Here is a 26,038-nt window from a genome sequence, read left to right as displayed (position 1 = left end):
GGGTTTCAGAATCTATGAATGTTGGTCAGAATCTACAAGTGTTCCAGAATCTACAAGTATTCCAGAAACAATACTTTTGGAAAAATGTGGGTTAGTGGAAAGTTTCCCCTGTCCTGACTTACATCGAATGTTGTTACTCAGCACATTAAATGCACCAATTGCAAAGATTCATTGAGGCTCAGTAGATTTGTAAGAAATAACTTTGTGGGGAAACTTAAATTTCACATGTGATCTTATGTGAAGTTAATGTTATAACATGTGACACCATATAAAAGCAACATGTGAAAACATGATATATGTACAAATATTTGAGCACGTGAAAATGAAATAAAATGGGATGCAACATTTCAACATGTGATACCATCAAACTAACGTGACAACATTTGAAAGTTTTCACAGGTGAATCTGCAATTCACATGCGAGGTGAAACAAAGTATTCTAATCACATGTGAAAAGGTTGTGCTATTAACATGTGTTCTCTAAATGTAATACATGTGATTGGGAACATATGGTTTCATATGTGAACAACTGACCTCACATGTTTCTCTTTTGTTTTCACATGTGAAGATTTCAGCTCAACATGTGAAAACAGCTATTTCATGTGAAACTATACATTTCACATGTTTTTTTGTTGTTGTAAGGGAAGTAATTAAATCGTATGGTGGTTTTAAGGTAAGTCACAGATAGAACAAGGAGCCAGATGTTTCACCGGATGTATAAATCTGAAGCATCCGGTTGGCATTTCCACTCACTTCCAAATATGGTGAGGAGAGAAAGCCCAGTGGCTGGCAGTGGGAGAAGATGGAGCGAGATGGATTTTGGTCGACATTCTGCTAATTTTCACATCGATGAAACATTTGATCTCAATACAGTTTCCTCTTCTCAAAACTAAAATCTGTTACTTACAGATTTGTAGACTTTACCCTTTGTTTCTAAAAATTGCGTTGTTTAAGAGCGCAAGGGCAACTTTAGTTATTGCACACATGCACTTCACAGAGTAGGTGTTCCCTAACGGAAATATGCAAATGCATGCTAGAACGAGGCAATAGGTGTCACGACTTCCACCGAGGGTGGTTCCTCTCCCTGGTCGGACGGTGCTCGGCGTCGCCGGCCTACTAGGCGTCACCGAACCATTTTTGTTTTTCCCTTTGTTTTGTCTTTATTTTTTTCACACCTGGTTTCATTTGCTTTAATTTCTGTGTGTATATTTTACCCTTGTTGCCTGCTTAGGTTTGTGCAGGATTATTTGTCTCAGGTTGCTCGTTGAGGTTGCGCCTAAGTTTATTTCACGTATATACCGATTGTGTGTAAGTTTGAGGAGCGTTGTTTTTTCCTCCTTCCGTGAGTAACTGTATTCTCTTTTTGTCGTGGGCGTTGTTATTGGTATTGTACCTGTTTTTTGTGGACTTGCCTATTAAAAGACGCTCCTTGGACATCTCTGCTCTCCTGCGCTTGACTCCTTCACCTACCTCATATCAAAACCTAACAATAGGCTCTCACTAGCTCGTGCTTGGCTCTGCCCACCTCCTTGCTTGTTCTGCCCACTATGATGAATTTACTCCCATTGGAAATGACCGGCTGTAGTCTATCTTGAGTTAGTTCTATAAATGATTGGCGTTAGGGATATGGTGTTCAGCTAAAATAGTGTAAACATCTTTAATCAGTAAGACTACATTTGACATGATCACCTGGTGCTGACTTTTCAACATGACCCCACCTGATTTGAACTGCCACCTCTGGATTTGAGAAATACTGAACCCTCTGCTGTGCCACAAAATCTGTAGCATTCTCAGAAGTCCCCTACACATGTATTACCTACTGTATAATACATCTCTGCAATTAGTAAAATAGTGCTGTCTGCGCTGCAATTTTTTTGTGATCAGTTCATCTGACTTTTCTCTCATTGATTTAATTGACTTATTTCATCAATTTGAGGGTTTTCTGTATAGTTGTCTAATGTTGCTGGGGAATATTATTCTGTTTTAATGTTACTCCTGAATCACTATGATAAATATAATTGTTCTTCTTGAGTGTATTTTTAACAAAGCTGAGATTTACTTTGAAGTGCAAAGTGAAGGAATACAGGAAAAATCTGTCATTGACACAGACATGGTGGCAGGAAGATGTGAACCAAGAGGTTGTGAGTTCAAATCCCAGGTGAGGACATGTTGAATAATAATTACTGTAGAAATAAACATACACAATGCAATTATAAATGGCAAAGTGTGTCAAATATCTATGTTGGAAACACTGAGACTTCCGGGAACAACCTAACAACTCATTTTTGTTTGTTCGTGAAAATGATCCGCATGTGAAATGTCACATAAAATATCATCACATGTGAAGTGTTCCAAAACCACATGATTTAACATATGAAAGGTTATGTGATCATGTGAAAACCCACATCTGAAACTTCATGTGAAATATCATCACATGGTTTCACATGATTTCATGACAAATTTCCCATTTCACAACATTTACACGTGCAAAATGTGAAATCACATGGTTTTCCCATAAATGAAAATATAACATTTTTGTAGTGATATAATAATAACATGCACTGTTTCAGTTTCTCTTTTAGAAATGCCAGCATTATCACTTTTATACAACGGGCTACCAACATATTCAAATAATGATTGAAATATTTTCATTAAAAACGTTATTTTAATTAATTAATTATATTTCATCCTTTCACTCAGTAGCTGTGAGGCATCTTTACACCCACCATCCTCTTTCAACTCTTTAATGTTGCATCCCAAATAGCACCCTATTCCTACAAAGTGCACTACCTTTTATCAGGGCCCTTCTAACTCTGGTCGAAAGTGGTGCACTACAGTGCATTCGGAAAGTAAATAGACCCCCTTCCCTTTTTCAAGATTTTGTTACGTTACAGTCTTATTCTAAGATGGATTAAAGAACAACTTTTTCCTCATCAATCTACACAAAATACCCCAAAATGACAAAGCGAAAACAGGCTTTTAGACATTTTTGCAAATGTATTACAAATTAAAAACAGAAATACCTTATTAACATAAGTATTTAGACCCTTTACTGTGAAATTCGAAATCCTGTTTCCATTGATCATCATTGAGATGTTTCTACAATTTGATTGGAGTCCACCTGTGGTAAATTCAATTGATTGGACAAGATTTGGAAAGGTACATACACCTGTCTATATAAGGTTCCACAGTTGACAGTGAATGCCAGAGCAAAAACCAAGCCATGAGGTCGAACGAATTGTCCGTAGAGCTCTGAGACAGGATTGTGTCAGGGCACAGATCTGGGGAAGGGTACCAAAAAATGTCTGCAGCATTGAAAGTCCCCAAGAATACAGTGGCCTCCATCATTCTAAATAAAAGAAGTTTGGAACCACTAAGACTCTTTCTAGAGCTGGCCGCCGGCCAAACTGATCAATTGGGGGAGAATGGCCTTGGTCAGGGAAGTGACCAAGAACCCAATGGTCACTCTGACAGAGCTCCAGAGTTCCTCTGTGGAAATGGGAGAACCTTCCAGAAGGACAACCATCTCTGCAGCACTCCACCAATCAGGCCTTTATGGTAGAGTGGCCAGATGGAAGCCACTCCTCAGTAAAATGCACATGACAGCTTGCTTGGAGTTTGCTAAAAGGCACCAAAAGGACTCTTAGACCATGAGAAAACAGATTTTCTGGACTTTTTGTCCTGAATGCCAAGCATCACGTCAGGAGGAAACCTGTACCATCCCGAGGGTGAAGCTTGGTGGTGGCAGCATCATGCTGTGGGGATGTTTTCAGCGGCAAGGACTGGGAGACTAGTCAGGAGACTGAGAGAGAGAGAGAGCGCCTGGTTGTGAGTTACCCCTTATCCCCATCTCAGGACAGATTGATGCTCCACACTCTCTGTGTGTGTGTGTGTGTGTGTGTGTGTGTGTGTGTGTGTGTGTGTGTGTGTGTGTGTGTGTGTGTGTGTGTGTGTGTGTGTGAGAGAGAGAGAGAGAGAGAGCCTCTGTAATGATCTCTGTAGTCGGTGGTTGGTGTTTCTTTGGTCTGATGGATTCACCTCAAGCCTTTCTCCCTGGTTGTGAGATATGGTTGTAGAGAGAGAGTTACATAGAGAGAGAGAGATAGATAGAGAGGAAGAAAGACATGTGGAGTGGAGTGGGGTGGACAAGACAGCGATAAATGGAGGGATGAAATCCCCTCTTTCCAATCCTGCTCACTCGACCTTGTCCTCTTTTTTGATTGTGTGTATGTGTGTGTGCACATGCGTGTGTGTGAGCATGCGTTGTGTGCTTGATGCTCAAATCTGTGGGCATGTGGAGGTGTGGACTCTCAATTCAAGCCAGCCCAGACAGCAGCACTTAACTAAGATGGGGATTTATTTGCACACAGTGTATGTTTATTTGTGTGTGTGTGTGTGCGTGTGTGTGTGTGTGTTTGTGCATCCACACAACAAAGTGCGTACGGACGAAGAATATCTAAGCAAATATTTTCAGTGTTGTGAGAGAGTTGCATCCTAATTGAGGATAAACTAATTGTCAAACTTCCTGTCTGCTTGTTTCATTACTTCCTCTAAAACCACCTGCTTTACACAAACACACACACACACCTGAGCTGGGACATCTTAACCATAATAACAGGCTTATTCAATCAGTCAGGTCACCTGTGATACAAGTCAGTATTCGACACCCATCCATGACTGAGCCATCGGGAGCAGACTATGTGAGCGGAGAGGAGTTGGAATGGAGAGAGGAGCAGATTATGTGAGCGAAGCAGAGCTGGAATGGAGCAAGGAGCAGAGTATGTGAGCGGAGAGGAGCTGGAGTGGAGTGAGGAGCGGAGTGGGTGAGCAGAGAGGAGCTGGAGTGGAGCAGGGATCAGAGTATGTGAGGGGAGCCGAGCTGGAATGGAGTGAGGAGCAGAGTGTGTGAGTGGAGCAGAGCTGGAATGGAGCGAGGAGCAGAGTGTGTGAACGGAGCGGAGCTGGAGTGGAGCGAGGAGCAGAGTTTGTGAGCGGAACTGGAGTGGAGCGAGGAGCAGTGTGAGAGAAGAGCAGAGCTGGAGTGGAGCGAGGAGCAGTGTGAGAGAAGAGCAGAGCTGGAGTGGAGCGAGCAGCAGAGTGTGTGAACGGAGCGGAGCTGGAATGGAGCGAGGAGCAGAGTGTGTGAGCGGAGCGGAGCTGGAGTGGAGCGAGCAGCAGAGTGTGTGAGCGGAGCGGAGCTGGAGTGGAGTGAGGAGCAGAGTGTGCCCAATTTTACTGGAGCGTGGGCCTTCTCGCCTGCTCCAATTTCGCTCCAGCATCGCTCACTTCACAAGTTCAGGGCATGCACGGCCCAGCATGTATTTGTTGGCTACTTGTGTGCTGCTATAGCCCCTTGCTTTAGCTACTGTCATGGAGTTCACTAAATATTTTCATAAAGAAACTGACAGAACACACAGGTGCTAAATCAATGTGACTTACAAAGATGAGGATCAAGAGCAAGAAAGAGCAATTCCTGACATTTAATCCTAGTAAAAATTCCCTGTCTTAGGTCAGTTTATTTTAAGAATGTGAAATGTCAGAATAATAGTAGAGAGAATGATTTATTTCAGCTATTATTACTTTCATCACATTCCCAGTGGGTCAGAAGTTTACATACACCCAAATAGTATTTGGTAGCATTGCCTTGAAATTGTTTAACTTGGGTCAAATGTTTCGGGTAGCTTCCACAAGCTTCCCACAATAAGTGGGCTGGTGTAACTGAGTCAGGGTTGTAGGCCTCCTTGCTCGCAAATGCTTTTTCAGTTCTGCCCACAAATTTCGATGGGATTGAGGTCAGGGCTTTGTGATGGCCACTCAAATGCCTTGACTTTAATGTCCTTAAGCCATTTTGCCACAACTTTGTAAGTATACTTGGTGTCATTGTCCATTTGGAAGACCCATTTGCGACCAAGCTTTAACTTCCTGACTGATGTCTTGAGATCTAGCTTCAATATATCCACATAATTTTCCTCCCTCATGATGCCATCTATTTTGTGAAGTGCACCAATCCCTCTTGCAGCATAGCACACCCACAACATGATGCTGCCACCCCCCGTGCTTCATGGTTGGGATGGTGTTCTTCGGCTTGCAAGCCTCCCCCTTTTTCCGATGGTCATTATGGCCAAACAGTTTTATTTTTGTTTCATCAGACCAGAGGACAATTCTCCAAAAATGACGATCTTTGTCCCCATGTGCAGTTGCAAACCGTAGTCTGGCATTTTTATGGCAGTTTTGGAGAAGTGGCTTCTTCCTTGCTGAGCGGCCTTTCAGGTTATGTCGATATAGGACTCGTTTTACTGTGGATATAGATACTTTTGGAATGGTTTCCTCCAGCATCTTCACAAGGTCCTTTGCTGTTGTTCTGGGATTGATTTGCACTTTTCGCACCAAAGTATGTTCATCTCTAGGAGACAGAATGCGTCTCCTTCCTGAGCAGTATGACAGCTGGGTGGTCCCATGGTGTTTATACTTGCGCACTATTGTTTGTACAGATGAACGTGGTACCTTCAGGCATTTGTAAATTGGATGAACCAGACTTGTCGAGGTCTACACATTTTTTTCTGAGGTCTTGGCTGATTTCTTTTGATTTTCCCATGATGTCAAGCAAAGAGGCACTGAGTTTGAAGGTAGGCCTTGAAATACATCCACAGGTACACCTCCAAATGACTCAAATGATGTAAATTATTCTATCAAAAGCTTCTAGAGCCATGACATCGTTTTCTGGAATTTTCCAAGCTGTTTAAAGGCACAGTCTGTCACAACTTCCGCCGAGGTCGGTCCATCTCCTCGTTCGGGCGGCGTTCGGCGCTCGACGTCACCGGTCTTCTAGCCGCTGATCCATCTTTTATTTTCCATTGGTTAGGTCTTTATCTTCTACACACCTGGTTTTCATTATCCAATTCCATGTTCATATATTTAACCCTCTGTTTCCGCCATGTTTGTTGTGCGTGATTATTTATATGTTCAGTTCGGTTCATGATGGCTGGTTTTTAGACGGGTGCTGTGACATATTTATCGTTGGTTTTTGGTCAAGTGTATTGTTATCTTGTGCCTTTATTTTTTGAGTGAAGTACGTTGCTCACTCATTCTGTTCTCCTGCGCCTGACTTCATGCACCAGCTACACCCACCTTCTGACACAGTCAACTTAGTGTATGTAAACTTCTGACCCACTAGAATTGTGATACAGTGAATTATAAGTGAAGTAATCTGTCTGTAAACAATTGTTGGAAAAATTACTTGTGTCATGCACAAAGTAGATGTCCTAACCGACTTGCCAAAACTATAGTTAACAAGAAATTTGTGGAGGGGTTGAAAAAAGAGTTTTATTGACTCCAACCTAAGTGTATGTAAACTTCCGACTTCAACTGTAACTAAGTGTGTCATTGTAGCAAAGTATTTATAAACAAATGTCTTTAACATTTTGTTCATTTTCATTCTATTATCTATACCAGGGTTCATGAACCAGGTTTGGCCCCGGGACAATTTTTTTCTGAGCAAATAGTCAGCAGGCCAGAACATATTGTAATTATCATATAATATTAGCACAACTATTTGGCCTACACTACAAATTGAACAACATGTTAAACACATCTGATTAGTACATAATAAATTCAGTGATAATAACATAATACCTTCGATCTGATTATGCTCATAAAATCACCAATGTCTCTATTCAATTACTATTTTTGTCTATTTCTCTGTGTGTTGATTGGTGGGGAAAACAGGTCTACGTAGCCTAGTGTAGGCTACGCTACTTTTTAAACGTCAACATTCGTTCAGAACAGTTAGCTTGACAGCAAGATAAAATGTCGCTCTGAAAAAGTCTCAAAAGAAAGGTGAATAATGAAAATTGAAGTTTCAGGTTGGAATGGAGAGAGAGATATGCGTTCATTCATCTTACCATCTTTTCCCAATGCCAAGCCAGTGTGTCTTATTTGCACTGAAAATGTCGCTGTTTGCAAATAATTCAATTCAAAGTGGCCTTCCCGCCCCAGACAGAGGCCCGACCCAGACAGAGGCCTGACCCAGAAACATTTAAGCGACATATTCTGTCACTTAAACAGGTTACATCTGCAGTTACAAGGAAGACGGTCATGTACTGTACATGGTGAAAAAACTTGAGGCCTTTACTCGGAAGCTTGAGTGTTTCGATTTGGACTTTGATCATCTGAAAGGCTACTGCACTTCAGTACACAAAAAAAGACAGACAGATGGACCAGGTCCACAGCATTGTCACAGAGGTGATGGAAGATTTCATCAAGCAGCTGAGTGACAACTTCTCCACCAGATTTGAAGATTACAGCATGCCCAAGGATATCATTGGATTTGTACGTGATCCTCTCACAGTCTGCCCAGGTGGAGAATTCTCCTCCCCTGCTAAGAAAATGATACCCTCGCCGGATGAGGCTGCAATTCAAACTGAGCTGATTGAATTCCAGACAAATCAGGGGATGTGCTCAGAAGTGCAGTCCTTGTGTGCGTTTTGGGCGGCATGCTCAGAGGAATACAACACAATAAAGAAACTTGCATTTTATGTGCTAACAATATTTGGATCGATTTACACCTGCGAGTCCTCAGTTTCCTCTATGAACGCAATATAGACTCACAACAGGAACCAGCTTTAACATATGTCAAACTGCCTGCGCATTAATAGCACCTCCATCTCACCCCGACATCCACAAGATTGATTGGGTTATTTTGCCTAAAAACCTTTAGGCCTACCTATATAATTTGATTTGAAATTTGATTTGATATATAAAAAATCCATGCTCAGCCTGGCAAGAGTGGCCAAAAGGGTGTGTAGCAACCCTAGCGGCTCTGCAAGTGAGGAGAGGATATTCTCCACTGCTGGCCGGATTTCCAGGCACCATCGCATGAGCCTAAAGCCACAGACTGGCCAGACTTGTGTTTCTAAAAATGTATTCTAAAAATGATTTCAAATGCACTTTAAGTCATTTTTCATTTTTCATGTTTCATTCAATTTGTATTTAATTCTAAGTCACAGCCTATAATGATTTAATACAACAAAATGTTGTTTAAATGCTGAGCGCTTTATGTCCCTACCAGCCTATTGTGTCGCACTCGCAAATGCTTCACAATGTATTTCTTTGTAGGCTATAGCCTTGAAATAATATTGACAAAAAAAAGAATTGGTGTTCCTTCTTAGGCTCCCTGTCTGGCTCATTACCAGACAGTGTCACGTTCGTCGTAAAGATGGGACCAAAACGCAGCGGGAATGTGAATACTCATCTTCTTTATTCAGAAGAAAACCAAAATAAACACTTAAACAAAAACAACAACGAAAAACAGTCCTGTGAGGCACACAGCTACACACGGAACAACTACCCACAAATCCCAATGAAAAAACACCCCTATAAATAGGACCTTCAATTAGAGGCAACGAGGAACAGCTGCTTCCAATTGAAGGTCAACCCAATAAACTAAGCATAGAAATAGAATAACTAGACACAGACATAGAAATAGACTAACATAGAACATTACCCCCAAAAAACCGAAACACACTAAACAAACACCCCCTGCCACACCCTGACCAAACTACAATAACAAACAACCCTTTTACTGGTCAGGACGTGACAGACAGGGAGTTTATATGCTGTTTAATATGACATGTAGCCTATTTGAAATGATGTGTGCTTCTTACATTCACCTTTTCATGTTTATTCAAATACTTTTCATTCAAATTCATATGGTTTGGTTTCAACACTTCAAAGCCAAATGGTAGGTCCAGGCAGTCACAAAAATAAATGGCTGTTGGTTAAATAGGGATTTTAATGAATGCAGCGAATTTGGAGCGGCAGTTTTATTCCTGTGAGCACGGAGCATTTTTTAGAGGAGCGGTTGGAAAGGACATGGAGCGGGATGAGCGGGATTTTCAACAACTCAACTTCGCTCACATGCTCTTGTTGGGAGATGACGTGGAAACCGTCCACTAGGGGCAACATTGAGCGCTTTCACCTTCAAGTAGGTTTCGGTTTTGCTAGGGTGTTGTGGACAGGGATGGTGAATGGGTGTAAGCATCTGCCTCTGATTCCAAAAGTTCAAATCCAGTGATGGAAAGTTGTATTTGACATTTTTGTTTTAAGCCTATCCCAAACCTTAACCCTTTCCGTAACCCTTCGTTGTTAATGCCTAACCTTAGGAATTTGGAATTAATGCCTGAACTTAATCCTAACCTTAAACATTTTGAATGAATGCCTAAACTTAACCTTAAACACTTTGAAATTTGACGTTTGAGAAACATGGATGAACATCTAATTCTGACGTGAGACTGTGAGAGATGGTAGTGTTCAATCTGCACCCCGAGTCACACACACTTACTCCCTGGACACTATTATCTAGTTGAATTATGGCCAGGAAATAGGGTCAATGATGCTACAGTGGCAAAGTTTAGTTTACACTGCCTTAAGCTATGTGATATTATGGATGAGTGATGATGCTGCTTGGATCCCCTGCTTACCTGGAAGAGTGTGTGTTCGTGTGTGTGTGTTCTGTGTCAAACCTGACCCGAGACAAGAAGGGAGAGAGCGAGTAGAGAGAGAGACACACACGTAGAGGGAGAGGACAAACATGGACTATCTATGGAGGCAATTTCATTTAGCTTTAGATGACTGAATGAAATTGAAATTGATCTTCATTCAAGCGAAGTAATTTACCTCTATTAGGAAAAATTATCTGATATGACTATTTTACAAGACTATATTACAATGCAGTAAAAAGCAATATCATGCAATTTCAGTATGAGCAGTGGCAGGCCAAAAACTGTATGACTGATTAACATGAAATGAAAGTGAAAGAGAGAGAGAGTGAGAGTAAGATAGAGAATGGGAGCAGGAGAGAGAATGAGAGAATGGGAGCAGGAGAGAGAATGGGAGCAGGAGAGAGAATGAGAGAATGGGAGCAGGAGAGAGAATGAGAGAATGGGAGCAGGAGAGAGAATGAGAGAATGAGAGCAGGAGAGAGAATGAGAGAATGGGAGCAGGAGAGAGAATGAGAGAATGGGAGCAGGAGAGATAATGAGAGAATGGGAGCAGGAGAGAGAATGAGAGAATGGGAGCAGGAGAGAGAATGGGAGCAGGAGAGAGAATGAGAGAATGGGAGCAGGAGAGAGAATGGGAGCAGGAGAGAGAATGGGAGCAGGAGAGAGAATGGGAGCAGGAGAGAGAATGAGAGAATGGGAGCAGGAGAGAGAATGAGAGAATGGGAGCAGGAGAGAGAATGGGAGAATGGGAGCAGGAGAGAGAATGAGAGAATGGGAGCAGGAGAGAGAATGAGAGAATGGGAGCAGGAGAGAGAATGGGAGCAGGAGAGAGAATGAGAGAATGGGAGCAGGAGAGAGAATGGGAGCAGGAGAGAGAATGGGAGCAGGAGAGAGAATGAGAGAATGGGAGCAGGAGAGAGAATGAGAGAATGGGAGCAGGAGAGAGAATGAGAGAATGGGAGCAGGAGAGAGAATGAGAGAATGGGAGCAGGAGAGAGAATGAGAGAATGGGAGCAGGAGAGAGAATGGGAGCAGGAGAGAGAATGGGAGAATGGGAGCAGGAGAGAGAATGGGAGCAGGAGAGAGAATGAGAGAATGGGAGCAGGAGAGAGAATGAGAGAATGGGAGCAGGAAGAGAATGAGAGAATGGGAGCAGGAGAGAGAATGAGAGAATGGGAGCAGGAGAGATAATGAGAGAATGGGAGCAGGAAGAGAATGAGAGAATGGGAGCAGGAGAGAGAATGGGAGCAGGAGAGAGAATGAGAGAATGGGAGCAGGAAGAGAATGAGAGAATGGGAGCAGGAGAGAGAATGGGAGCAGGAGAGAGAATGAGAGAATGGGAGCAGGAAGAGAATGAGAGAATGGGAGCAGGAGAGAGAATGGGAGAAGGAGAAAGAAGGAGAGAATGGGAGCAGGAGAGAGAATGAGAGAATGGGAGCAGGAGAGAGAATGAGAGAATGGGAGCAGGAGAGAGAATGGGAGCAGGAGAGAGAATGAGAGAATGGGAGCAGGAGAAAGAAGGAGAGAATGGGAGCAGGAGAGAGAATGAGAGAATGGGAGCAGGAGAGAGAATGAGAGGATGGGAGCAGGAGAGAGAATGAGAGAATGGGAGCAGGAGAGAGAATGAGAGAATGGGAGCAGGAGAGAGAATGAGAGAATGGGAGCAGGAGAGAGAATGAGAGAATGGGAGCAGGAGAGAGAATGGGAGAATGGGAGCAGGAGAGAGAATGAGAGAATGGGAGCAGGAGAGAGAATGAGAAGAGGAGACATAAGAGGAACAGAGGGAATGGAAGCTGAGAGAGAAAATGGGTGGTTGAGAGAGAATGGGAGGACAGAGAACCCGAGATGGAGATACAGGACACAGTGGATAAACACTGTAAAAGACACTAAGGCTGAATCTCAAATCAACCCCTAGAGGAATGGGTAGATATAAGCATTATGTTCATAGTTTCATTTTCAGATGTTTACACCTATGAAGTCTGGTTTGGAATTTAGCCTACCTAGACAAGATGGTATAACCTCATCCCAGAGATGAACATGGTCCAATCAAAGGCCATAACAGGCCATCTACTGCATATCCACCATGGGAAAAGAGAGGAGAGACAGAGTGAGTGACAGAGGAGAGACAGAGAGAGAGGAGAGACAGAGAGAGGAGAGAGGAGAGTCAGAGAGAGGAGAGACAGAGAGAGAGACAGAGTGAGAGACAGAGGACAGCCAGAGAGAGAGAGGAGAGACAGAGAGAGGAGAGACAGAGAGAGGAGAGACAGAGTGAGTGACAGAGGACAGCCAGAGAGAGAGGAGAGACAGAGAGAGGAGAGACAGAGAGAGGAGAGAGGAGAGTCAGAGAGAGGAGAGACAGAGAGAGGAGAGACAGAGAGAGGAGAGACAGAGAGAGACAGAGTGAGAGACAGAGAGAGGTGAGACAGAGAGAGAGACAGGAGAGAGAGAAAGTAAGAGGGAGGAGAGACAGTGGGAGAAATAGAGAGGAGAGTGAGAAACATAGAGAGGAGAGAGAGAGAGGAGACAAAAAGAAAGGGGAGACAGTGAGAGAAAGAGAGGAGAGACTGAGTGAGCAACAGAGAGAGGAGAAACAGAGAGGAGAGAGAGAGGGGAGACAGTGAGAGAAACAGAGAGGAGAGAGAGTGAGAAACATAGAGAGGAGAGACAGAGAGGAGAGATAGAGAAAGGAGACACAGAGAGAGGAGAGAGTGAGAGACAGAGAGGAGAGAGAGAGAGTGAGAGACAGAGAGGAGAGACAAAGTGAGAGAAATAGAGAAGAGAGAATGAGAAACAGAGATAGAGGAGCGAAAGAGTGAGAGACAGAGAGTAGAGAGAGAGAGTGAGAGACAGAGAGGAGAGAGAGAGAGTGAGAGACAGAGAGGAGAGAGAGAGAGTGAGAGACAGAGAGGAGAGAGAGAGAGTGAGAGACAGAGAGGAGAGAGAGAGAGTGAGAGACAGAGAGGAGAGAGAGAGAGTGAGAGACAGAGAGGAGAGAGAGAGAGTGAGAGACAGAGAGGAGAGAGAGAGAGTGAGAGACAGAGAGGAGAGAGAGAGAGTGAGAGACAGAGAGAGGTTGAGAGACAGTTTGCAAGTGGGAGGTGGAGACAGAGTGGGAGACTGCAGCAGCAAAGAGAAGTGACAGACAGAAATTGTTTCTTTTTTTATTTAACCTTTGGGTTAACTGCCTTGTGGGTTAACTGCCTTGTTCAGGGGCAGAACGTCAGCTAGGGGATTCAATCCAGCAACCTTTTGGTTACTGGCCCAATGCTCTAACCTCTAGGCTACCTGCAGCCCAAAAAGGAAAGAAGGGAGAAAGAGGTGGATATTTGCTACAGGGCTAAATCCTCCAACAACAGAAAGAGAGTATGTCACAGCCACCTCCCCAGACTCCTTCCTCCATCTCAGTAACATTATTAACAACAACAACGCAGATGGTTTTGACCCAGCTCAGCAGGCTAGCACTTTATCTAAATTAAAACACCACGGAGCAGCCAAGGAATACAGCAACATACAGTATACCCTCCGGGAAGTCAACATCACAGCTCTGGCAGACTTCACGTGACCTTTAGAACACAGTTTGCAGACAGAAAGAAATTCGAAGATTCCGGCAGAGTTGATTTGACATTTTTCAGTCTTGTAAAGCCTCAGACTCCTGGAGTACTTGTTGCTGCCCAGCAGTGCCCAGTACACGTACACTTGCATGATTACACGCAAACACAAATCTACACACACAAACACAAACCCAAGTGCACAGAGCCAATCTATATATTTCCATTCCAAAGCAGGATGAAGCAACACCTGGGAGAGAGAACCTTAATGTAGCCAGGGCCTCTGGGCCACTGAGCACCACTGCACTGCAACACACACACACACACACACACACACACACACACACACACACACACACACACACACACACACACACACACACACACACACACACACACACACACACACACACACACACACACACACACACACACACAGATTAGGTGGCTTGGTCTCCTTGTGATGTCCCTACTCCCTAGCTGAGTGACAATGCCGACACCCTCATTAATGATGATTTAACAGGGTAGGCTGAGTTGCTGGCTGGTCGAAGAGCCAGGCTCAGAGCAGCCAGTACAGTAAAGGTCCTCAGTCTGTACTGCTGCTGCTTACTGGGAGAGGAGAGGAGAGGAGAGGAGAGGAGAGGAGAGGAGAGGGGACAGGAGGGGATGAGAGGACAAGAGGAGGGGAGAGGAGAGGAATAGAGGGGAGGAGCTCCATTTCACTACTGCTTACTAAGGGAGGAGAGGAAAGGAAGGAGGGATCTCCATCATCCCGACCTGCTCCACAGCTCCATAAACCTGGGGTTAAGGGGAGGACAAGCTAGCTCTTTTTTTACTACTAATGCTGCCCCCATCTAAACTCCACCATTGATTCCCCTTGACTCTGCCTGGGGTAACAAGCATAGTTGTTAATGCTAGGCTAGCAGAACTGCTCAGCCCAATTCAAAGCCGCAGAGCTGCAGAGAGCTGTGATAGTCCGCGCGGCGCAGTATTACACATTTACCAACCTCATTTGACTGTCTCTTTTTGAAGCGTGAACATTATGTCACAATGGAACGCTGACTGTCGCAGCTCCGTGGCTGTGAACTCCCTAGCAAGCTTTACATCACACCATAAGCACTGAGACCTAAATGTGTGAAGGTGGGTTGCTGTGCTGCTACTTCCATTATGGCAAAACAGTTATTTTTTTCACTGCCTAGCTGGCTGGCTCTATTTAGCCTGTGACTAAACTGAACATAACAGCCAGGCTGAGTGTGTGGGTGTGTGGCTGTGCCATTGCTAGCTGGGTGGGTGAGAACAGGTCCTGTGCAAACAGGCAGACAAGCCAACAATGGCTGAGACAGCTGTTGCTGTCAGGGGTGAAGATAAAGGCATAGTCTACAAAAGAGAAAGAACACATACTCGCATACACACATACATACACGACACACAACACACAACACACTGCATGTTGGACATCCTGTAGAGAGCTGTTCCACTTCCTGCCATAAATAATTCTCTGCATCACACAGTAGGTTGAGGGATCAATTCCCACAGGGATCACATACACATATTGTGCACAAACCGGTTGAATGAATATTGTTCCCACATCATTCCCTTCTGATAACATGAATCATTCCCTTCTGACAACACGAATCATTCCCTTCTGACAACATGAATCACTCCCTTCTGATAACATGAATCATTCCCTTCTGACAACATGAATCATTTCCTTCTGACAACATGAATCATTCCCTTCTGACAACATGAATCATTCCCTTCTGACAACATGAATCATTCCCTTCTGACAACACGAATCATTCCCTTCTGATAACATGAATCATTCCCTTCTGATAACACGAATCATTCCCTTCTGACAATATGAATCATTCCCTTCTGATAACACGAATCATTCCCTTCTGACAACATGAATCATTCCCTTCTGATAACACGAATAATTCCCTTCTGACAACATGAATCATTCCCTTCTGACAACATGAATCATTCCCTTCTGACAACACGAATCATTCCCTTCTGACAACATGAATCATTCCCTTCTGATAACACGAATCATTCCCTTTTGATAACATGAATCATTCCCTTCTGATAACACGAATCATTCCCTTCTGATAACATGAATCATTCCCTTCTGACAATATGAATCATTCCCTTCTGATAACATGAATCATTCCCTTCTGATAACACGAATCATTCCCTTCTGATAACACGAATCATTCCCTTCTGACAACATGAATCATTCCCTTCTGACAACATGAATCATTCCCTTCTGACAACATGAATCATTCCCTTCTGACAACACGAATCATTCCCTTCTGACAACATGAATCATTCCCTTCTGACAACATGAATCATTCCCTTCTGACAACATGAATCATTCCCTTCTGACAACACGAATCATTCCCTTCTGACAACACGAATCATTCCCTTCTGACAACACGAATCATTCCCTTCTGACAACTTGAATCATTCCCTTCTGACAACATGAATCATTCCCTTCTGACAACACGAATCATTCCCTTCTGATAACATGAATCATTCCCTTCTGATAACACGAATCATTCCCTTCTGATAACACGAATCATTCCCTTCTGATAACATGAATCATTCCCTTCTGATAACATGAATCATTCCCTTCTGATAACATGAATCATTCCCTTCTGACAATATGAATCATTCCCTTCTGACAACATGAATCATTCCCTTCTGACAATATGAATCATTCCCTTCTGACAATATGGATCATTCCCTTCTGACAACATGTGGAAAACTGATTTTCAAAAAGTAAAGTAAAGGGATTTAGAGAATTTGTATTTTCCTTGGCAAACTTTTAATCTAAATCTAATGACATGGTTAAAATGTAAATTTGAGTTCACGTTAGTTGACAACTCAATCAAATGTAAATCCAAAGTAGATGTTGAAGTGATGTGTGTGCCTAGTGGGTTGTGTGCCTAGTGGGTTGTGTGCCTAGTGGGTTGTGTGCCTAGTGGGTTGTGTGCCTAGTGGGTTGTGTGCCTAGTGGGTTGTGTGCCTAGTGGGTTGTGTGCCTAGTGGGTTGTGTGCCTAGTGGGTTGTGTGCCTAGTGGGTTGTGTGCCTAGTGGGTTGTGTGCCTAGTGGGTTGTGTGCCTAGTGGGTTGTGTGCCTAGTGGGTTGGCACTTTAATCCACTGCACCTGTTGGTTTTACAAAATGAAACGTATATATTTAAATGTGCTTCCAATGTGTTCCAAACGTTGTACAATATCTTCCTCATCTCCCGTTTCATTCTTTGGTCATGCACCTTGAAGGAAGGTAACATAGCGGCAATGTTATTTTCCCTTCTAACTATAGGTCTTAACTGTGCTTCGTGCAGAGGCCCTCACTCAAACCACCAGTAAACAATCTTTACGGTCAATTTGAGTCCCTGTCAGTTTTTTTATTCCAACATCTTAGTCATTTGTCGTCATTACTGAACCGCCAAGCCACCACAGCACCACAGCACTACAGCACCAAGCCACCACAGCACTACAGCACCAAGCCACCACAGCATCACAGCACTACAGCACCAAGCCACCACAGCATCACAGCACTACAGCACCAAGCCACCACAGCACCACAGCACTACAGCACCAAGCCACCACAGCATCACAGCACTACAGCACCAAGCCAACACAGCACCACAGCACTACAGCACCAAGCCACCACAGCACTACAGCACCAAGCCACCACAGCATCACAGCACTACAGCACCAAGCCACCACAGCATCACAGCACTACAGCACCAAGCCACCACAGCATCACAGCACTACAGCACCAAGCCACCACAGCACCAAGCAACCACAGCACCACAGCACCAAGCCACCACAGCACCAAGCCACCACAGCACCACAGCACCAAGCCACCACAGCACCAAGCCATCACAGCACCAAGCCACCACAGCACCAAGCCACCACAGCCCACAGCACCAAGCCACCACAGCACCACAGCACTACAGCACCAAGCCACCACAGCACCACAGCACTACAGCACTAAGCCACCACAGCACCACAGCACTACAGCACCAAGCCACCACAGCACCACAGCACTACAGCACCAAGCCACCACAGCATCACAGCACTACAGCACCAAGCCACCACAACACCAAGTCACCACAGCACCAAGCCACCACAGCACCACAGCACCAAGTCACCACAGCACCAAGCAACCACAACACCACAGCACCAAGCCACCACAGCACCACAGCACTACAGCACCAAGCCACCACAGCACCACAGCACTACAGCACCAAGCCACCACAGCACCAAGCCACCACAGCACCACAGCACCAAGCCACCACAGCACCAAGCCACCACAGCGCCACAGCACCAAGCCACCACAGCACCACAGCACCACAGCACCAAGCCACCACAGCACCAAGCCACCACAGCACCAAGCCACCACAGCACCACAGCACCAAGCCACCACAGCACCAAGCCACCACAGCACCACAGCACCAAGCCACCACAGCACCACAGCACCAAGCCACCACAGCACCACAGCACCAAGCCACCACAGCACCACAGCATTGGAACTTAATGGCACACAACTTAATGGCATACAACATCATGGCACGCACACACTCTCTCACACACGCACACACTCTCTCACACACGCACACACTCACAGTACCACATCACTGCAACTTAAAGGCACTTACAACAAGATGACAAACTATTGATGCACTGTTGGCCTCAAAAATATTGTCCTAATTATCCGTAGTTAACTATAAATGTGTGCTCTATTGGCACACACACACACGCACACACACACACACACACACACACCGATTAACAATCAATCAACGTGGCTCTATTAGCTAAAAATGACAGTTCTAATACACTGTTTTACAATCGCTAACATCCTTTTGTCCAATCTGTAGTCACATTTTCAAAACTCACAGTTAGCACAACATCTGTCTGTTATCACAATTCATGTTGTTTTCACAGAATATGCAGTCAATTAACACGTTTCTAAAATGCTTAAATGTTCTTTACATACAAGCTTACCCAATACCAACATTATGGATCTTTTTGTCTCATTTACAAATGCTTGCACACAGCATTCCAGAAATTAAGACCTAATATTCAAAACCTTAAATACAGCATAAAGCCTCTACTTCTGCAACAACAGCATCTCAAAAGCTATATTGAAACAGCTGATAAGCATTTTTGAATGAACAGATCATTGAAACGATCAGAAATAGCTGATTTACTGTAAGTTGTGTAAAATAGACCAACCACAGCTGATTCCAATCTCAATCGGAGACATAGCCAGGTGTTGAAGTTATTTCAATTACATAGACATACACAGTACAAAGGGGACTCTTTGGATTGATTTTGTTCAATGTGGATACAGAACAACAAAGAGGAGCAGAGAGAGAAATTATGTCTGGACAAGGGAGAGGAATAGTTGGACCAGGGAGAGGAGTAGTTGGACCAGGGAGAGGAATAGTTGGACCAGGGAGAGGAGTAGCTGGACCAGGGAGAGGAGTAGCTGGACCAGGGAGAGGGATAGTTGGACCAGGGAGAGGAGTAGCTGGACCAGGGAGAGGAGTAGTTGGACCAGGGAGAGGAGTAGCTGGACCAGGGAGAGGAGTAGTTGTACCAGGCAGAGGAGTAACTAGACCAGGGAGAGGAGAGGAGTAGTTCGACCAGGCAGAGTTGTAGCTGGACCAGGGAGAGGAGTAGTTGGACCAGGGAGAGGAGTAGCTCAACCAAAAAAATGTGGAGTGGTTTACAGTAAAAGGAAACAGAATTATAAAAACCTATGGATTTCATATTGTCTATTGTCTGCAGGTAGAACTGAAACATGAAAGTGATGCAGTTTTGGTAATGCCATCAACTGTTAGTATTTTGAAAGTCATTGTGCTGTGATTGACTATATGTTCCTCTTGGATAGAAAACATGTGTTAGTGTTTTGACAGGATGATTAGATATTGAGTCGGGTTGCCGTGTTTTGATAGAGTTAGTGTATGTAGAGAAAGTGTTTTTGCATTTTGAAATGTAGAGTTGGTATTTAATGAACAAAATGTGGTTTTCAGCAGAAAATGTACTATTTGGCTAATTGTGTGATGTAGGTGTGTTGCTGTGTTAAGAGTTTAGTAAAAGTATCTTAAGTATAGGTAAACGCTCGTTAGCAACTGTAAAAAACTGTATTATAGGCTAAGTCAGTCTGTTTGTATTCAAGTCTTCTTTGTAATGGGCTGACCAGGCACTGTGTGCGTGCGTGCGTGCGTGCATTCGTGCGTGTGTGTAAACCATAGTTTCCTCGTCCGGTTATTCAGGACATGAATGGTCTGTCTGGTCTGTCAACAGGCCTGATAGAAGAACTCCTGGAAAAAATATTTGAGTACACTGACTCCATGTGCATTGACTTTCCAGAAGATTCCTCCTGATTCCATTTCAGTTCAGGAAGTAAACTGAATTGACTGAAGTGAATTGGAACTGACCACAATACTGCTACAGACTATTCTTGGGGTCTATGTACAAACCAACTCCATCTGTGTTTTAGGCTACAATGTCATCATATTTGTACCTTTACTTAATCCTTTTTTTCAACCAGGAAAGATCTGTTGAGATTGAAAATCTATTTTCCGAGGGAGACCTGGCAAGAAAGTTCTTGAGACACAAAGAGTACTGGAGAGTGTTTTTAAAGGGATAGGCTAAGCAGGTGGGAAATTAGTTTTCCTTCTTGACTGAGTGTTACTATAAAGACATGCCAGGGAAATGTTAGTCTCTTTATCTGTCTCACTGTGTAGCTGTCTCACTGTGAATCTGTCTCGCTGTGTACCTGTCTCACTGTGAATCTGTCTCGCTGTGAATCTGTCTCACTGTGAATCTGACTCGCTGTGTACCTGTCTCACTGTGTACCTGTCTCACCGTGTACCTGTCTCGCTGTGTAGCTGTCTCACTGTGAATCTGACTCGCTGTGTACCTGTCTCACTGTGTACCTGTCTCACCGTGTACCTGTCTCACCGTGTACCTGTCTCACTGTGTACCTGTCTCACCGTGTACCTGTCTCACTACTTATCTGTCTCACTGTCTATATGTCTCACTGTCTATATGTCTCACTGTCTATATGTCTCACTGTCTATATGTCTCACTGTCTATATGTCTCACTGTCTATATGGCTCACTGTGTATCTGTCTCACTGTCTATATGTCTCACTGTCTATATGGCTCACTGTCTATATGGCTCACTGTCTATATGGCTCACTGTGTCACTGTGTATCTGTCTCACTGTGTATCTGTCTCACTGTGTATCTGTCTCACTGTGTATATGTCTCACTGTCTATCTGTCTCACTGTGTATCTGTCTCATTGTGTATATGTCTCACTGTCTATATGTCTCACGGTGTATCTGTGTCACTGTGTATCTGTCTCACTGTGTATCTGTCTCACTGTCACTGTGTATCTGTCTCACTGTGTATCTGTGTCACTGTCTATGTCTCACTGTGTATCTGTGTCACTGTGTATCTGTCTCACTGTCACTGTCTATATGTCTCACTGTGTATCTGTCTCACTGTCACTGTCTATATGTTTCACTGTGTATCTGTCTCACTGTGTATCTGTGTCACTGTGTATCTGTGTCACTGTGTATCTGTGTCACTGTCTATATGTCTCACTGTGTATCTGTGTCAGAGTAGAAGCTCAGAGAGCTCTTCAACATGAGTGTCTCAAGCAGCAGCGTGTGTGTGTGTGTGTGTGTGTGTGTGTGTGTGTGTGTGTGTGTGTGTGTGTGTGTGTGTGTGTGTGTGTGTGTGTGTGTGTGTGTGTGTGTGTGTGTGTGTGTGTCAGCAGGGGTTACCAGTGGGAGAGGGAGAGAGAAAGAGAGAGAGGTGCAGCGGGCGATGTATTAGGAAATTATTTGAAAATACTTTAAATATTGCCAATAGAAGTAGTTGATTTGAGCCACATTATTTAAAAATACTAAAATTCACAGAAAATAAGTATTTAAACACACACACACACACACACACACACACACACACTCTCTCAAACACTCATAATGGACCCAAGACTCTGCAGGGGAGCTGAACGAGGATGGTATGAATTGGGAATGGACAGGTTGTATACTGTTTGTATGAAAACCAGAAAAACGTTTAAAGCATAGAGAAGGATATCATTAAGCCACATTTTGCCCACTGGTCATCAGGTTTGTCACACAGCTCTTTACTTCAGGGTACACACACACACACACACACACACACACACACACACACACACACACACACACACACACACACACACACACACACACACACACACACACACACACACACACACACACACACACACACCGGACCTCAGTCACCATCAACTATGCCACACAGCCCATCACTAACCCTCAGGCTGCACTGGCAGGCACACTTGCTCTTTAGTGACATATCGCAGGAGCAAATGTTAAAATGAGGGGGAGCAGGGGGGATTCTCATTGACATTCTGTTTTCCTATTGCTCAAAATGTTCCCAAAACGCACCCATGGGTCCTGTCCTATACAGAGTTACGTGCAGTGCCTCTCAGAATGGAGAATGGAGAGCAGAGAGCTTGCTGAATGGAGAGCAGGGCTAGCTGAGCCAAGCCAAATGGCATAGAAATAGGGTGTCACCTGCGTGCCAAAGACTCCTCCACAGCTAAGATGTAACACCTGACTGGAAAAATGGCTAATCTGGTGTTCTGGGTGAAAGCCAGTGGAAAAATAGAATTGTGAGGCTGAAGGAAGATGATGACGCAGTCATTTTACATGGAGGAGGTGTGTGTGTGTGTGTGTGTGTGTGTGTGTGTGTGTGTGTGTGTGTGTGTGTGTGTGTGTGTGTGTGTGTGTGTGTGTGTGTGTGTGTGTGTGTGTGTGTGTGTGTGTGTAGGTTACCAGCCTGTACAGAAGGTTTAGTCTGAGGCTGATGATTTGGTTAATTTACACACTGGTGGATCCGTCTTCTAGTAGGCCTATGACAATGTTCTGGCTACAAGCCAATGGAAAGTAGGACTTGGATGATGCAGAGTCCATGCAGTATCCATGACAATAATATCCTATAGAATGCCATTGGTGAAACAGCGTTCTGAGGCTGAAGTGGATGCTGATCTGGGTATTGTAACTGCTGGAAGACTAGTGATGACAGGCTACATGATGGTGGATACAGTACAGGTGCATCAAAGCTGGGACCGAGAGACTGAAAAACATCTATCTCCAGGCCGTCAGACTGTTAAATAGTCACTACAAGCTGGCCTTCACCCAGTACCCTGCCCTGAACTTAGTCCATGTTACTAGCCGGCTACCACCCGGTACTCTACCCTGCACCTTATAGACTCATGCCCTATGAACATAGAGTCATTGAACACCGATCACTTTAATAATGTTTACATACTGTTTTACCCACTTCATATGCATATAATGTATTCTAGTCCAGGCTCATCCTATATAACTACTGCAGTACACATCTCTTCTATTCATATACTGTCCATAATGTCTATACACACCATCCTATATAACTACTGCAGTACACATCTCTTCTATTCATATACTGTCCATAATGTCTATACACACCATCCTATATAACTACTGCAGTACACATCTCTTCTATTCATATACTGTCCATAATGTCTATACACACCATCCTATATAACTACTGCAGTACACATCTCTTCTATTCATATACTGTCCATAATGTCTATACACACCATCCTATATAACTACTGCAGTACACATCTCTTCTATTCATATACTGTCCATAATGTCTATACACACCATCCTATATAACTACTGCAGTACACATCTCTTCTATTCATATACTGTCCATAATGTCTATACACACCATCCTATATAACTACTGCAGTACACACCTATTCTATTCATATACTGTCCATAATGTTTATACACACCATCCTATATAACTACTGCAGTACACACCTATTCTATTCATATACTGTCCATAATGTCTATACACACCATCCTATACACATACTCTGGCATTGCTTGTTCTGATATTTCTTAATTTCTTTATTTTAATTTGGGGGATTTGTGTGTATTGTTTTGTAATGTTCGGTATTACTGCACTGTTGGAGCTAGAAATATAAACATTTCGCTGCACCTGCGATAACATCTGCAAAGTATGTGTACGTGAACAATAAAATTAGATTTAATTTTGATGCATATACGGTACATTTACTGGGTGAAAGCAAGTGGCAAAAGACGATAGGAGACTGATGTGGGGCTTTTACATGGTGCAGAATCAGTGATGATACAGGATCTTCCAGTAAGTGATGATATGAATAATAGAGTGGCTCTAGTATGACAATATTCTAAGGAAAGCCTGTGGAAAAATAGGAGTCCGAGACTGTTGATCTGGGCATTTTACACGCTGTAGTATAAGCGATGGTACATGCAATTTATATAGAGCCGTATTAATGAAGGCATGTCAGAGTAGGTAGGAGTGCTGATCTTGGATTAGTTTTGCGTTTTACAGTAGATCATAATGAATAAGAGTAGGTAGGAGTGCTGATCTTGGATTAGTTCTGCGTTTTACAGTAGATCATAATGAATAAGAGTAGGTAGGAGTGCTGATCTTGGATTAGTTTTGCGTTTTACAGTAGATCATAACGAATAAGAGACTCTTCATGAACACACCCACAGGTCTATGATATGTCATCATGAGGACAGGCAGGCCTTCTGCCTCTACTGGATGCCACACATATTGATTTGCTGTCTTTTGGACAAGATAACAGGAGAGTAAAATCTGTAATCTGAAAAACTGGATGATGAGAATTATATGCCAATGCAATGTCCCCCTGCTCCTCAGTGAGGAAAACAACCAATAATTCATCGCTGACTGCTCAGGACTGCTGACCTTGCCAAATTATGAGACATCATCTCTCCATATGTTTACCAACATATGCAGTGCGGAAGCACTCTCACACGTCTCACTGTTGCTAACACACATTGGTTATGGAGATCTGAAGATGGGTCCTACAGTGATATCACACACACTTAAACAATTAAAAAGCAATGCAGCTAAACTGTAAATAAAACATAACGATTTGGATCATTTCTGTGGATACTGACCATGCATAGCTGAACTCAAAGATAAGCCGTTGCATTACATTAAGCCGTAATCGAAATGTACATCAAAACATTTCATGTCTAAATAATGGAAGGATATGTTGGCATAGTAAGTGCAGCAAATTCCCAGAAGATGAGCGTGATATTGTACACGCTGCATTGTGAGCAAAGCAGGATAATTCTTTATTAATGAATTTAGACTGACGCTTGTCTCTGCATGTGTTTGTTTCTTACTTATATTTCTCACCACTCTGTCTGAATTAAATTAATGCATTAAATCACTGATGAGCTCGATTTTTATACTCACCAATAGTTGACACCACAGTCCCAACAAAGTAAAAAGCCCCTGTAAAATCCCATCGCGGCCTGAGCGCGTTAGCTCGGATCCCCGCGGCAATAGCTGTCTCGTACTCCCGTAGAAAAGAGTTCAGATCCTCCAAGCTGATGTTGAACGTCTCGCTGAAGTTGAAAAGTGTTCTGTTCCATTTGTCATGCGCCTGCACCTCCGAAGGCCGCTCTATAGCGGAAAACACTGCGGCACCGCACAGCAGATACAGAATAATCAAGACGGCGAGCAGCAAGAAGCGGCCGTTGTCTTCGTTTATGTGGAGGGAGCGGCAGCCTTGCAGTCGCGGGCCAGGCATTATCCAGACTTCAGCACCACTAGCGCGACGGACAGCGACCCGCCCCGCGTTGGACAGAGCATCCAATAACTTTATGGCCCCACTCTAGACTCCTTAGAAAATCTCAAAGGATATTGCAACGTTATAGGACATTTACAGAAGCCAGTCTCCCTTTTCATCAATTACATAGGCTAAGCTGGACAATCGAGAAGAACCAACCCCAATTGTGGATACGCCAAACAGCCAAACAGATAGAACCTTTCGTTATTCCTTAGATTGGGACCGATTACTTTTTTGGCGG

General features: G+C 43.7%; 1 protein-coding gene across 1 annotated transcript in view; it reads right to left on the bottom strand.

Moving 5' to 3' along the window:
• LOC115201545 (potassium channel subfamily K member 12-like) overlaps positions 1-25,772 on the bottom strand; it is a 62,939-nt gene extending 37,167 nt beyond the window's left edge. The window contains exon 1 of the mRNA XM_029765259.1: positions 25,422-25,772. Within this exon, the coding sequence (XP_029621119.1) occupies positions 25,422-25,758 (337 nt within the window). The 5' untranslated portion in view covers positions 25,759-25,772. The remainder of the gene's footprint in view (positions 1-25,421) is intronic.
• Between the last annotated feature and the right edge of the window lie 266 nt (positions 25,773-26,038).

Source organism: Salmo trutta, chromosome 10, assembly GCF_901001165.1.
Source record: "Salmo trutta chromosome 10, fSalTru1.1, whole genome shotgun sequence".
Classification (NCBI taxonomy): Eukaryota; Metazoa; Chordata; class Actinopteri; order Salmoniformes; family Salmonidae; genus Salmo; species Salmo trutta.
This window is presented reverse-complemented; position numbering and strand designations above follow the sequence as displayed.